The sequence below is a fragment of the Haliotis asinina genome, chromosome 1 (genome assembly GCF_037392515.1).
Source record: "Haliotis asinina isolate JCU_RB_2024 chromosome 1, JCU_Hal_asi_v2, whole genome shotgun sequence".
NCBI classification, from domain to species: Eukaryota; Metazoa; Mollusca; class Gastropoda; order Lepetellida; family Haliotidae; genus Haliotis; species Haliotis asinina.
In genome coordinates, this window is record NC_090280.1 from 56,248,208 (window position 1) to 56,263,460 (window position 15,253).

At 37.1% G+C, this 15,253-nt stretch overlaps 1 protein-coding gene across 1 annotated transcript; it reads left to right on the forward strand.

Annotated features, from left to right (window-relative positions):
• The first annotated feature begins 468 nt into the window (after positions 1 to 468).
• LOC137294534 (ubiquitin-conjugating enzyme E2 L3-like) lies at positions 469 to 14,894 on the forward strand. Its single transcript, XM_067825573.1, has 4 exons — positions 469 to 576; positions 8,125 to 8,220; positions 8,929 to 9,115; positions 12,990 to 14,894. The coding sequence occupies exons 1-4, from the start codon at positions 523 to 525 to the stop codon at positions 13,142 to 13,144; spliced, it is 492 nt and encodes a 163-aa protein (XP_067681674.1). The 5' UTR covers positions 469 to 522; the 3' UTR covers positions 13,145 to 14,894.
• Positions 14,895 to 15,253: the final 359 nt, after the last annotated feature.

Here is a 15,253-nt window from a genome sequence, read left to right on the forward strand (position 1 = left end):
ATGAATATGACTTCACACCCAAATGCTATTCCGGGCCTAGCTCAAATTCTTCTAGAAGCAGGGGTGACAGGTTGTAATCAGCATCGAGTGGCAGTGTGGTTATAGAAGCTGTAGTCATACTTGGTTGCTACCCCGGCTATTTTATTGGTAGTTGGAAAGAGTCATCCTCACAAGACATACCTTCGAGTTTCAATGGAAGATTATGTTAGTGCTACCCCGTCTAACAGCGGTACTCGCAAAGAGGATCAAGGACGGAAACTTTGTGTGTCATTGTTGTAGGCTAAAACAGATTACGTATCTATGGGAACACATAATGATTTTCTTTGGCGGAATATATATTTCACAAAAAATGTTGATTTACTAATCATTGCTAACACGTAATTAAAGGATCCGAGAAATAGAAAAATATTAGTTCTGGACTCGAACGTGAAACGTGGCTTGCTCCCACAAATATAACCTGTTAGTTCAGTTACCTCCCTTGCTCATATCTACCGCTAGGGGGCAGTGTTCTCTCTAGTGTTAATGGCAGAAAACTGGAAGATGGAAAAACAAACTATGAACAAACGCTTGGTTAAGGTAAACATGTCACTCATTTGTATCTGTGGATTAGATCCAGGGGGCTGCGGAATGAATGAGAAAGTTAGGATGAAGGTGGTTTATCTTTCCTCCATGGTAGTGGTGACCGAAACCCGTTTATGGACAATGTGTATTTCATTCATCGAGTCCTTCCGTTACCGGGTTGAATGGTCGGTAAATATTTCACAAGAGGTGGAAAATATACGTTCAGTTGTTAAATAGATACACCCTCTATTGACCGAAACTTTTAAGTAATAGAACTTTAGAGTATAAACTACGCATGTTTATCACTGTAGTTTAAGAGCACAACTCAGAGAGAGAACGCTATTTCAAGTATTTGAGTATTTCTTGTTGGTGGTATTGTTTATCCTGGAATAAAGATCCTTTCTTCGTCAGACTGTCTATATTCTGTATTAGGTTGAATCTTGTTTCCATCATTCGTGTAATGAATTGTATAAGAGAGTTTTGAAGGTATGTCATTTTCAGAGCTTTCATAATGGACGCGGACATCCCCTTAGGGCAAAATAGTTACAGGAGTGTAGAGGGAAATTAACAGTATTGCTAAATCGTTTTCTCATGAAGTTATCTGACAAATTTTGGTGAAATTAACATAGTGGTATTTGAATCCTTTTTCGTGTGGTTAACGTAACGTTTTCTACACTTGTTATGTACACTGCTTCGAAAGCTTCTTTGAAAGTGTTACTTGCACATGCAAGTGTACGCATGTTGGAATGTATTTACTAGCAAACAACTTGAAATTTAAACAAGCTAGTTTGTTTATTTGGGTTTTTGGGGGGAGTATGGGTTATTTTTATAAAAATATTATTTGGTGTGATTGAAACATTGCCATTTTTGCAGTTGAAACTGAACCAGCTTTCATATACCTAACTTCATAATCCTAACGTTTTGGTTCAAGAGAAGAACTGATATGTATTGTCCAATGACTTTCCATATGAGGTTGTACTACAACAGAATTCTCAGATAGTGGTGTCTACACGTTGCAACATTAATCATTTCCATCAAATGAGAATATATGTCATGAATGACAAATTTGATTGAAAAACCTATATCAGCGATTGCTAAAGATTTTTTGTTGACTTCAGCATTTGGCTGTGATATATACAGAAATGAAAGTGTTGGACGGACCATAAAACAGATGTAAATTTGTCGTATATCAATCCATCAATGATAACATTTTGAACCAGTGTGTATTAATTATATACTGGGTATTCATCCTGAAAATAACTTTCATTGGTTACTCTGTATTTTCATGAAGTGATGGGGTAGCTCAGTGGGTAGAGCATTCACTCAACACACCAAAGATCCAGGTTTGATTCCCAGTATGGGTGGAATGTCTGAAACCCATTTCTGGTGTCCCCAGTCATCATATCTTTGCATATATGTATGGAAGCAACTCAACATAGGAACATGCTGATTTTGTTTTTGTATTTTCTACAAATACTTTGCTTATCTGTGTCTCTCTGTCTATTCACATCCTATGTATATTGTTATTCAAACAAAGGACAAGAGTTTGAGTATGGATCAGTTTCTTTTATCAAGTGTTTACTTTGTCATGATAACATTTATGGTTTGACAAATCACACACTGCACTTGCAGAATTGGTGGAATTATTTATAGGAAATAATGTAAGCTCTGTACATTTCAAAATGTTCAAGAATATTCAGTCAGTCATGACAATAATGAACGCTTAGGTTCAATCTGCTGTGACGTTTACATAAAAATGTATAAAGGTTTATAGAAAGGTAAGGGATGTTCCATTTTCTGAGCATACCACTAGCCAATACCAATGAATATGAGAAACAGTAACATATATCCATACAGATCAGGCCTATCATATAAACGAGGAACACAGTCTAAGTAAACTTAGTCTCAGTGTATTTCGTTACACTCCACCACTGAGACTAACAAAACCTAGTACAAGGTCGCGTCAGGTAACCTTTGAGCAAGCAATGACAGTCCAATCAAATGCGAGACGGTTAAATAAATTTAACCAATCAGACAAAGGCTACTATTTCAGGATCGGAGGGACTGTCAAAAATATTCAGGTCACCGACACAGATCTCTCCACAAACAAAAATCAGCATATAACACAGTTATTTGACCTGCAGTATATACGCTTTGGGGTTTCCGTTGACATGGTTACCATTAGCTAATATTTCCGCAAGATAACATCATTGAATATTGTCAAAAACACTATTTTCACTAATGTCTGCATCACCCGGAAGCGATCGTACGCTAAATAGCATTCGGAATCGTTCGGGTACGAACCTTTTCGAGATAAAAAGTTCATAAGGGATGTGCAAATGTGCACTTTCGATTTGGTAAGCTGTGTTCTGATTGGTCAGTCTCAAAGGTTACCTGACGCGACCTCCCATAAGGTTTTGTTAGACTCAGTGGTTGAGTGTAACGAAAAGTACTGAGGATAAGTTTACTTAGACTGACGGTGAACAAATCATCAAAACTGAACTCATATACACCAAAACAGAACAAAAATCACCAGAAAATGCCACAATATCCTCTAAAACCAAAACAAACCCCCTGTAACAGAAAACTAATCGTTTGATATGGAAACAAAACTTGTGTACCAGCTTCAACAGCACCCGAAAACAGTTGTCGAGCACACAAAACCGCATCCATAGCATCCTGAAACGGCATAAATATCATCAAAGATGGCAGTGAAGGAAGACGAACAGGCTGTAGTCAATAATGTTTTTCCTCACCATGAGTCTATTCTTGAATATTTGATATCAGGATGTAGCGCATCAACCCCCTATTGTGTTAAGCTTCAAATCTATGTTCAGACTTCTCAGAGTCAGGCGATTCTGCACAATTTGGTCCCCCATTCGACTGAATACGGTTTGTTCAGAAAATGCCAATGTCTGTGTGTATTCAGTGTAAAAAGAAGTTAAAACTTGGACAACATTGCATTCCCATCAGAGAAGGAAACATAAACTTGCTAATAATTTCAACTGTAGTGTGTATGAGGATGGTTTATCATCCTGCAATGTTATCACCTCCATGTTCTTCAAACCTTTCCATACATCCAAATATATTTACATCATTTCACAAAAAAATACAATAGAATAACACTTAAATTGTGGTGTAAACATTCGTTCATCTTAGTTCTTGTAAGTCTCAATATGTTGCCTCCTGTGGATTTGAAACAGAAGTCCCTGCCCTAATCAGTGGATTGAGTTTGCACTCGTTCTCTTTATTGTGAAAGTCAAAATGACACTTAGATATACAATTCACAGATAGTGATCATCGTTTTAAATCACCAAAATATATTAACGTTGAATGTGACTCTATGAATACTTTATAAGAAAAACAAGACGAAAAACAGTAGCATGACACATTGTCGACAACAAAGTACAAAACCGTTTTAGCCGAACGGGAGACCAAATAACGCAGAATTGCAAGTCTGACACTGGGAAGTATGAACATACAGTGTTCCCAGAAATTATTGAGAAAATCTTTGTTTTTTTCCTAATGATGCTAAGATTGGAAAAAGGGCTTTCACTATGCACTAAGCATACTAAATAAGGGAGACAACTCTTGAAGGCTTAGAAGGCAGCTCATTAACGTCAAGAGTTATCTCCCTTGTCTGAGCAGACGGGTTCCTGTGTTGACATGGCAGAATTTACAGCAAGAGAGAAAAGACAGCTCATTCTAGATGATTTTGAAAGGGATGAGGCTGATGCTAAAGTGTTAGCTTGTAGACATAGTATTCCTCTGTCTACAGTATACAGAACTTTGAAGAATATTCAAACAGGAACCGGGATAGAGCACAAAGCAGGGGCAGGTCGGCCTAGGAAAGTCAGTGTTGTGGATCACCAAAGACTTGGGCAGATTGTGAGTAGGGGCAAATTGAAAAGTGTTGAGAACATCAGAAATGAAATGATTAGCAGAGGAAGTCCTCAGGTATGCATTGAAACAGGCAGGAATTACAGAGACTTAATTGGGTGAAAAAACGTGGAATTCCCTCGCCGTTGATGAAAGATGCACAAGAGGAAAAACGTTTAAACTGGTGTCGGGCTCATGAAAATCAAGATTGGGATAATGTTTTCTTTTCGGATGAAAGTTCTGTTTGGCTTTTCCCTAATTGTGTGAAAATTTGGACCAAAGATACTGTCAAACCTATCTACCAGCGACCAAAACATAGCCCTAAGTTTCATATGTGGGGTGGCATATCGGCTCGTGGAGTGAAGCCATTGTGTGTTTTCACGGGAAACTTGACAAAAGAAAGATACGTTGACATTCTAAATGGTCACCTTCTTCCAACAGCACAAACATTGTATGAAGATGATTGGATTTTCCAGCACGATAATGACCCAAAACACACTGCGCGCTACACAAAACAATGGTTGTCGGGCGAAAATGTTCAAGTTTTAGACTGGCCCAGTTACAGCCCAGACCTAAACCTAACTGAGAGTGTGTGGGGAGTCATGAAGGACAGAATAAACCAAAAGGGACTGAGAAATATTGAAGATATGAAGGCCGAGGTGGTCCAATATTGGGATACCCTGTCACACGATTACCTACAAACTTTGATGGGTAGTGTGCCTCGGCGTATTCAGGCATGCATTGCTGAGCGAGGAGGTCTAACAAAGTACTAAAACAAGACTGAGACTGTAAAAGGATGATGTTTTAACATGTTTATGTAAGTAAATGCCAGAAGTTAATAAACGTAATGAGTTACATGACGCAACATGATTCTCAATAATTTCTGGGAATACTATAGGTTTGAAGCTTAATACAATAAGGGGTTGATACGCTATATCCCAATGTCAGATTTTCAAGATAAGACTCATGGTGAGGAAAAACATTATTGACTACAGCCTGTTCATCTCCCCTCACTGCAATCTTTGATGATATTTATGCCGTTTCAGGATGCTATGGTTGCCGTTGTTTGATGCTCTGACTGCCGTTTTGTGCATTCGGCGACCGTTCTCGGGCGCTGTTGTAGCTGATACGCGAGTTTTGTTTCCATTTCAAACAATTAGTTTTCCATTGCAGGGGGTTTGTTTCGGTTTTAGAGGATATTGTGGCATTTTCTGGTGATTTTTGTTCTGTTTTGGTGGATATGAGTTCAGTTTTGGTGTATATGAGTTCAGTTTTGATGATTTGTTCATCATTTGTATGGTAGGCCTGCAGATGTAACATTTCCAAATGAATGAAATAAATTGTCGCTTAGTTTCTGGTCATTGTCGGTTTCTTCCGTGCCGTGATAATTTGCATTTTATCAGTGTTGTAAATCCAACCATTTTTTGAATGGTAATCTGATATATATTGTATTGGCTGCAAGTTATCTCCAGTAGCCCATTAAAGCAAGCTCATAACGCTGACATACTTTATTTTTGTCTTTGTTTTTAATGAGGGATAAACATTGATGCAAAATCAATTTCAAAATTACTCTTGTTACAAAATATTTCAAATGTGGAAGATACAATAAATAACATCATGAAAGACATGCTGGGATGTCACTAACACGTTACAGTCAACAAAACTTCAACAGCAAAGCAGTGCACAAGGAGTTTTCTAATTACCTTCAACATACAATTATTTACAATTATTTCAAACATGCACCACATAGTAAGATCCATTGTAAATGTGTTAAAGATTTGAGGAAAAGAAGAGTGATTTTGCTTTTTTATGTATATTGTGTGCTGAGGGCATGAGACTGAAGACATTCTTTATTCATTAAGATCATAATGATAAGTGAGCATACACCTTACAGTAGTGTTGGGAATAAGACACCAAATCCACTGTGCATTATTGGAGGACTTGTAAATGATTATCGATTATAATCGAAATGAATACATTTTTAATGTAGTCACCAATTTGAAAGTTTTTTCCCTAGGCTTTTTCTAATTGATATCTTTTTATAACAAATACTGTCATGCCGTAAAATGTATGCATGAAAGAAAGACACTGGAATTGTAATTAAACAACGAAAATTCTTAAAATTATACAATGAATTTATGGCTCTGATAATTATCAATAATTGATCCATGAATATCAATCCGTATTATCTATAGCAATAGCCACCCCAAACAGGTACAGAAAGAAAAAAAAACTAGAAAGGTGTTTTACTCTCTTCTTTTCATATACACACAATACAGTTATATTTTTCAATGTAGTATGAAAATAACCATCTTAACCAGGTAACCATAGTAATGAAACGAGTTGCTTTGAGTGCCATTTCAAAAGGCCTGAAGGATAAATGTTTTGTAACAGATTGGCAGCCATATTTATTTCACTGTGGTATTTAGCAGATATTTAAACATTACAGAATAAATATACTGGTAGTCACTGAAAGAATGGTGTCATAGTGATGTTACTTGTTGAAGCAGCTCTCACGTGGAAATGAATCATAGAGGTGTTGATGAAACCATGGTAGCAAGTAAACAAAGCCTAGTCTATTGTCATCATGACAGATGTTTGTTGAATGTTAATGGAATTATTAAGAATTTGTGTGATGTTAATGGTATGAAATAAAAGGGTGGGATGGAAAGATTGGCCTATATCCACAAAGATTGTGTATATCCATTGTACCCTGCCACTATGATCATGGTAATATTGTTTAGATAATGCCAACACCAGCATCATGATCATAAGCCCCTCACTCATTCATTTCCTCCTTTCTGCCTTCCTCTGCCGAAGTTTGATTTTCTCTTTTCTTTTTTCTTTTTTTTTTGACAGTTTTTGTCTTCTGCTTTCGATAAATCAGTCAGGTGAAGAATATTTCAGTCCATTTAACGCTTTCATGAACTTTGTTAGGTTTACATATGGGAGAATAATATCTTCGTCTAAGGTACATTTATACATCCTGAAATACAAGCTTTTACTGGAACATGATGTCTTTTTAGACCATTCTGGAAATAGATATCTTTTAATCTTCTTTTTAGTTTTAAAATAGACTTATAATCAGTTGCCATACTGATTGTTCCACACAAAACCCAAACCTTTTGAGAATAGAAAATCTGTGAAAGAACAGATCCAGTTTCTCTGTCCATTTTTATCATCATATTGTAGCATTTCTTTAGTAGCCTGTAAGAAAGCATCCTCAATAATCTTGACAAGTATTTTATAGCTCCCATTTCACAAAGTTCTCATAATGTTGTAACTTTTCTCATTGCATTTGGACCGGGTATGTTACGGTATAGGAGGTAAGAATGTGACGAGAAAAGTTACGACATTTTAGGCTTACTAGAGCTTAGTGAAATGGAGCCCTGTGATATCAAACATCAAAGGAGTACAATTAAGAATATTTACATCATGCAAAGTCATTTCAGTGCATGAAGGTGCTTTTCTCCCTCGCGAGACTGACATATTCTTTAACTGGAATACTGAACCTGTTCAGAGCCAACAGTCAATCACTAGGTATAAAATACAATTTTGAACAAAAAATATATCTAAGGATCATGGTAATTCTTGAACATTTTCAACTACAAATTGGAAATATGGATTAAATTTGTTGTTTTCATGAATTTGTAAAGCTATAAAGCTACATTTGATATTTTTCAGGAGATGGCAGATCTGCAGAAGAAATTCCCTGACTGTGTTAGACAAGTGATAGTTAATGAGCAGAACGTTAATGAGTGGTTTGCCCTGTTATGTCCGGTAAGAATCTCTAGTATCTGACCATCATCGCATTGGTTGTTCCATTTACAGGAGATTGCAGATCGCCAGAAGAATTTAGAGTGGCTTGTAATGAGCAGAGTGTTAATCATGTTAATGAATGATATCCAGCCTCATGAAAGAATATCGAGTATTGATTGGTTCACTTTACTCTGATAAGATACCATGTACACCTGTCACAATTCGCAAGCAGGGTGTGCAAAAGTCATATCATCCCATGATGCCTTGGTGACCATGTGAAGTGAGAAAAGCGTTCATCACCAAGCCTTTAGCATAACATGCGCTTCATTGAGGTCAATCAATCAGCTGATGTCAACATGGCAGCAAGTAAATGTTTTGCCACAACTCAATTTAATGTGCATTGTTTTCTTTGGATTTAGTTAAAAACATTCAGCTAGATAAATGCGTTATCTAGATAAATGCGTCTTGTTAAATACACAGTTTTATCACTCCCAAGTAAGGTTGTATTCCCCAGTACAAGCCTCCAGCCTCTGGCTCAGGGAATGCAACCTCACTTGGGACTGATAAAACTGTATTTCCGGTGTGACACCGCAGCCAACAACGTTCCATCTCTTTGACATTTTTTGTATTATAAGTAATCGTTTATGGTCCAAACAAGCCACTGTGATACAGTTTGAATATCACGAATATCATTTGTATATCATGGTCATTTTGCTGGCTGTGTTACAGGACGAACCTCCATATTGCAAGGGCGCCTTCAAAATCGTCATCAATTTCCCTGCAGAGTACCCATTCAAGCCACCAAAGTTGACTTTTAAAACCAAAATCTACCATCCCAATGTAGATGAAAAGGGCCAGGTATGTTTACCTATAATCAGCCCAGAGAACTGGAAGCCAGCTACAAAGACTGAACAAGGTGAGTATGTCAAGCTCTAGTGGATGATTTGAAGGCTAAGAACTAAGTCCTTTGACTCATCCAAAGCATTAGAACGTGGTAGTCCAGTGACTTATCAAAAGGTTTAGAATGTGATTATCCTGCATCTCATCTAAAGGTTTAGAACTTGGTGATCTAGTGACTCATTTCAAGGATTAGAATGTGATTAACCGTGCGAGTCATCTAAAGTTTTAGAACTTGTGATCAAGTCACTCTGTGTAAGGTTTAGAATGTGGAGGTACAGGGACACATTAAAGGGCTTAGTATGGTGCTTGAGTAGATCATTGAGGTTTAGAGTGTGATTGTCTCATAGATCATGTAATGGCGAAGATTACCTTAGAGCTTAGAATATGATGGCCCAGTAGATTATTCACGGGCTTGAAAAGATCTAGTTTATCAAAAAAGTCATCTCACATGATCTATAAACATGATACAATTATCTGAAAATGGCTTGGAAGATTCAGCTGAAATTTGGTTGATGTATGTTTCTATAAGGCATTATTGTCACGATCTGACTGAAATATAGCTTAAATATTTACGCACTCTATAAGGCATTAAGAGAGCAATTTGAGAATGATATTGTTAGCGAGACTGTCTTAATATTTGTTGTTTATTTTGTGAAATATGCTTAAAGGTCACATGCAACCAAAAAATCAAACATAATTAAAACACATTTATCACTTATTCATGACATATAATATACACTGCTGCTTTTAAAAAAACAAATAAATACAATTATAAGCGTACAATCGCGATTCAAAAGTGCAATATTTTGTACTTGGGCTTACTTCCCCCGAAACGAAGCCCTTGGGAGACCGAACCCAGTCATAGCGGGTGGATATGCACTCAAGAGAAACGACGGCTTCCGATTGGTTGTTTCATTTGCTGATATGCTAGGTTTCATTGTGTGTACAGAAAGATGATCTGTTTGATGGGCATTTTAGAAGTATAGCCAGTCACCAGAAAGTAAAATTCTTTATGGATAACAACTTCTTTTAGTGTACTTGATGTCGTTTCAGTATGGATTCATATACTGTTGTCAAACAAAATCATACACACTAAAAGATGTTTTTATCCATGAAGAATGTATATAGAGATGTTGGATTTGGAAAATACATGTTCTCTGAATTTGCGTTCGATCCAATCAAAAATCATGTCAGTAGAGATGGTAAACTACTGCGTGGCTGGAATCTGTCATTCGTCCAAGTACAATGCAGGACTTGAAACTGACGAGTTTGTTCCAGTTTCCGTTAGATCCAGTCATCCGAAAAAAATAAATGTAGTTTGTTTGCAACCCACAGACATAAAAACATGTCATGTGTATCACACGTGCCTAATTACATAATGTGGCAGACACGGGACTCGGGTGCAAGAGTCATAAATGAACATATTTTCTTTATGTCGTATTGTCTGATAGGTGTTAAGTTCAAATTGCACGCGGTCAATGATTGAAGCTGTGTATTGCATGTTGTCCTTAGCAGACAGGCAGGCAGACATATAGGTGTGAATAAACCAGACACTGAGCTTTCTCTGTGACAGAGACTGCTTACCACAATCAACAAGTTTTTTTACGTAAAAAGTAGATTATTTACTTGTTTGTGTACACAACCAAGATTAGACTACTGCTCACGACCTCAGTATGCATACTGTTTCAAGCTCCGCGAATCTATTCACTGCGCACGCGTTATGGACGCAGCGCAGCACAGCGGTTGAAACCAGTTTTCCCCCCAGCGCTGGGGGGAATTTAGTGAAACGTTTGAACTCCGATTTCGCGGGGTTTTTTTTTCATCGCGTTTTTTTTCAACTTTATAGATTGAATTGGCATTTTTTATGATTTGTTTTGGTAACTGCATACCAAAATGTACCAGAATCTGCAAAGTTGTGTTTTATGTTGCATGTGACCTTTAAACAATTAGTAGCAGCAATATTGCAATTTGTCCATTGAATGCTGTAAATATGTTATTCATAAGCCACTATATCACTTCTATTTACTTGACAGTTCCAACCAGTGATGGAACTCCGATGTTGTTTAATGAGAATATTGAGATTTTTCCTTATCCTGACTCATGCTTAATTGCTTGTCTCCCTCTTCTATTCGAAAGTTAGGGAAACACTTGAAATCCCTTGAAATTCGCTTCTTCAAGAGAGGACGTAAAATCACACTCACCCACGAGTACCTTCCCTTTCCTCTATGTTTTGGCGCCTATGTTGGTCACATGACTGGCCATATTTGTCACGCTCTCCTTCGCCCAACAGGAACATTGGACTACTTGAAATCCCTATGCAGCACTTTCCTCTTACTTTTTCAGACTACTATCTAAAGTTTGTTTCATATGGTTTTCAGTCTGTATGATAAAGTTGTATGCTGTAAAAATTGTGTATTATTTACACATTTTATACGTGTTTTCAACTTGTAATTATGGTTCATACTTTCTTTACATTTTATTTTTAATGAAAACTGGGTGAAGATGATACCTCAGATTTGCATGCAAGTACCTTTCACCTCAGGAGGGTTTCTCCACAATGGATCAATCTTCACGCAGATATAGGAATCCTTCAGCTAATGTTAGAGCTCTCAAGATTTATTTAAAACTGACACAAACAAGGAGGCGGAAATTTAAGTGTGATTTATTCTGTGGTCAACAGAGACATCTACAGAAATCTCATGAACAGCTGTATCAGTCTGGATGAGACTGTTATTTTACAACCATGTAAAGCAGCAGGACTTGAGACACCACAAACTTCCAATCCACATGAAGTGAGAGCTTTAGCATCTACACTCGCTTTACGTGGAAGCTGCTCAATTACAACAAACATGGAGGGCTATTTTTGGAAATCAGATACAATGTTTGCATACCACTATCTCAGAGGATGTCTCAGGTATTCACCAATTCAGCCCTTTGTTCTAGCTCAAAAGTTAACAGTTGCTCAAAGGTGCTAAAAATAGCTCACCCTTATCAAGTGACTTGATACTTCACTAAACGAGGTGATTGGTTCAGATTCCATGTGGTATGTGGGTTCTAACTTGTCAGATGACCACATAAAGCAATAAGTTACAAAATATATATATATATAAATAACTAGCAAGACGTTAGTTACATGACCACACGTGGACGTTGGAGTAAATTGACAGTGTGGCTCCCCCCGAAATACCAGTTGGGGTTTGGAAGAAACAGGAGAATTACAGTGCCATTATAGTTCCCTGGAGGGATATTCAGGACGTTTTGCAGGAAGAAAGTATCCAAGAAGTGGCATGACCCACCCATATACATCAGATACTGTAAGCAAACAAGAATGAGTCAGGATAAGGAAAATTATGTAATTTTCTGAAGAAAATTGATATTTTATACTTATCCAGACTCATGAGGTCAACACTCCCAACCTCCCTTTCACAGCTCTTAGATTTTCTTGCAAATCCTTATGTTTAGGCTTTGAATTTTAGGAGTTAGTGACAAATATAGTCGTTTGTGTGAACAATATTGGCGCCAAACATAGAGGAAAAGGGGGTTCTCATGGGTGAGTGTCATTTTACATCATCTTTTGAAGAAAAGAACTTTCAAGGGATTTCAAGTGTTCCACTAACTTTCGAACAGAACAGGGAGACAAGCAATTAAGCATGAGTCAGGATAAGTATAAAATATCAATTTTCTTTCAAAAATTATGTTTCTCTCATGTTTGTGAAACACACTTTTATCAGTGTCGCTCAGCCAAACTGTAAAAGCGTCATGAAGTATCCTTAAGTGTTCTAGGGGACTTTTCATAATTTATGGCTGGTGCAACTCCATAAAAATCATCTTCATCCCCCCTAGCCATAAATTAAGAACGGTCCCTAACTAAACAGTGTTGATTGTTCCAGTGTTAAAATCCTTGGTGAAGATTGTCCAGGAACCTGAACCAGAGCATCCACTGAGGGCTGATATAGCAGAGGAGTATACGGTCAACAAGAAAGTCTTTCAAAAGAATGCAGAAGAATTCACCAAGAAATACGCCGAAAAACGGCCATCAGATTAAACGTAGTTCTCCTAAACCATGTTTAATATCATCATTGAGGCTGCTCATGTGCTGATGTTATGCTCTTGACTGTGTTAATTTGGCCTTAGGAGACGATCATTGCAAAATGCCTTGTTAATGTTCCTTTGTTTTGTTAATTGTGCTCTTGTTAAGAAAATAAGGATTTCTTTGTCACCTTGTCATTTGAGTTATCAGATTGTGCTTAATGCCAAGGTGTGGAGTTTTACAATGATACTTATGGCTTTAATTTGGAAGAACATTTGTGTATGCATGAGTGCATGGGAAGATATACATGATTAGAAATGTGACATGGGTCATGATGATTTATTTTGAAACAGGGATGATCTACTACTCAAACAACTTAAGGCCCACTCATTTCTTTCATATTTGTTTTGTTTATCTGTCATTAGTTACATGACAAATTAACTACAGAAATATGCAAGGATTGCTTTGGTCCTTACCTTTTCCTCAGTTGCATATACTAAAAACTTGCTTCCGATATATCACCTGTATAAGTCTGAAATGCTTTGGATTACATCCATGCTTTTGTCTGTTTTCTGTTTGTATGGAACACAGATATATTCTCTTTTGATAAATGGATAAAGGTAATATTTCCAGTTCATAATGATACCTCATCTCAGTGTCTTGATTTTAGAAATGGCTTTGTGTTCTGTTGTTGGTTCAAGTATGTACATGGATTTCCTTTTTAGGTGACAAATGTTTGTTCCTAATGACTAATGTATATCAGTGCATCATATCTGAATAGACAATAATCTGTGAGCAATATGACACGTTTAGAAAGATCTCCTGCTGGTGGGGTGACCAATGACAGCTTCATGTGTCCCTTCTCTAAAAAGACACAATTCACATGTGCTGTTCAGTTACTGCTAGGTTTTGCTTGTTGCTCTTCAGCTTACCTTAATCTTACCACAATTTGATCTGCATTCTGTCCAAACTGTTTGAAAAAGACCTACAGCCATACAGAAAGTACAAGCATTATTGTTTGAACACTGTCACAAATGCACAGACATTGTTTGCTCATTACATCAAAGGCCAAGGTTCAATCTTGTAATCCACAATATGTGAAGCCAATTGCTTGTTTTTGCAACTACAGTGTTGCTGGAATATTGCTGAAAGTGGATTAAACCCACACAACTTGTCCAGTTCTAATGGTATATTCTTCACTGAAAGTTATGCTCAAAGGACACTAAAGAGCACCTTGTTCTTTTTATTTTGTTATGGTTATACTCGAATGGAATGACGTATTAGCTTAGTAGTAGTATGAGTGATCAAGTAGTTAAAGCGTTCACTTGTCATGCCGAAAACCGGGTTCCATTACTCTCATGGGTACAATGTTTGAAGCCCATTTCTGGTGTCCCTTGCGGTGATATGCTGGAATATTGCTAAAAGCGGCATAAACCCATTCTCACTTGCTCTTTTGATTTGTATATATGCCCTACCTATTCCTTTGCAATACACACTATCTCTTTGCAAACTAGTCCCCAAAACAATACAATGAGTGCAGTACATATTCAACTGATCCACACACACACAGAAGCATGCACATACACTCACTAGCACTAACAAGTTTGAAATTGACCACAAGAATCAATAGTCCCAGTCTCCTCAGCACATTGTACATCTGTGACTCACAGTGTAAGTACCCAGCAGCCAAGGGATTAAACTGCCCTGTACAAATACCAATCTTTAAGATTGTACTCCATGGCAAATAAAAATGAAACCAGTGACATTATCATGCATTTGTCATTTGTTGTAAAGAGGTTTTGTGTCTTCAATATCAGGACAGAAATAAAAAAATACTTTTGATCGTTTCCAAACACCACACTATCGCTAATCAGACTCTTCTTGATATGTAGTGTTTTGGATCTTTTTACATATGTACATGACTGGCAGTATATACTATTTTGAAAAGGTTAAGGACATCATGTTCTTTTATATAAATTTATTCTGTAATTGGCATGACAGATTTTGTATAGTAATATAAAAGAATGGGATGATCCGTATTTAAGTTGTACAACTTCCTGCGCAGTTAGCTTTTAACTGAAGCCACATGTTTCCCTTTTCTGCATCAAAAATTCAAGCTGAGCA

Bases quoted from the DNA above. Each gene is read 5' to 3' on its own strand.
- LOC137294534 (XM_067825573.1), top strand. From the start codon at position 523: ATGGCAGAAAACTGGAAGATGGAAAAACAAACTATGAACAAACGCTTG. The intron at 8,221-8,928 runs GTAAGAATCTCT...GCTGTGTTACAG, and splicing joins GGTTTGCCCTGTTATGTCCG to GACGAACCTCCATATTGCAA. The intron at 9,116-12,989 runs GTGAGTATGTCA...TGATTGTTCCAG, and splicing joins AGCTACAAAGACTGAACAAG to TGTTAAAATCCTTGGTGAAG.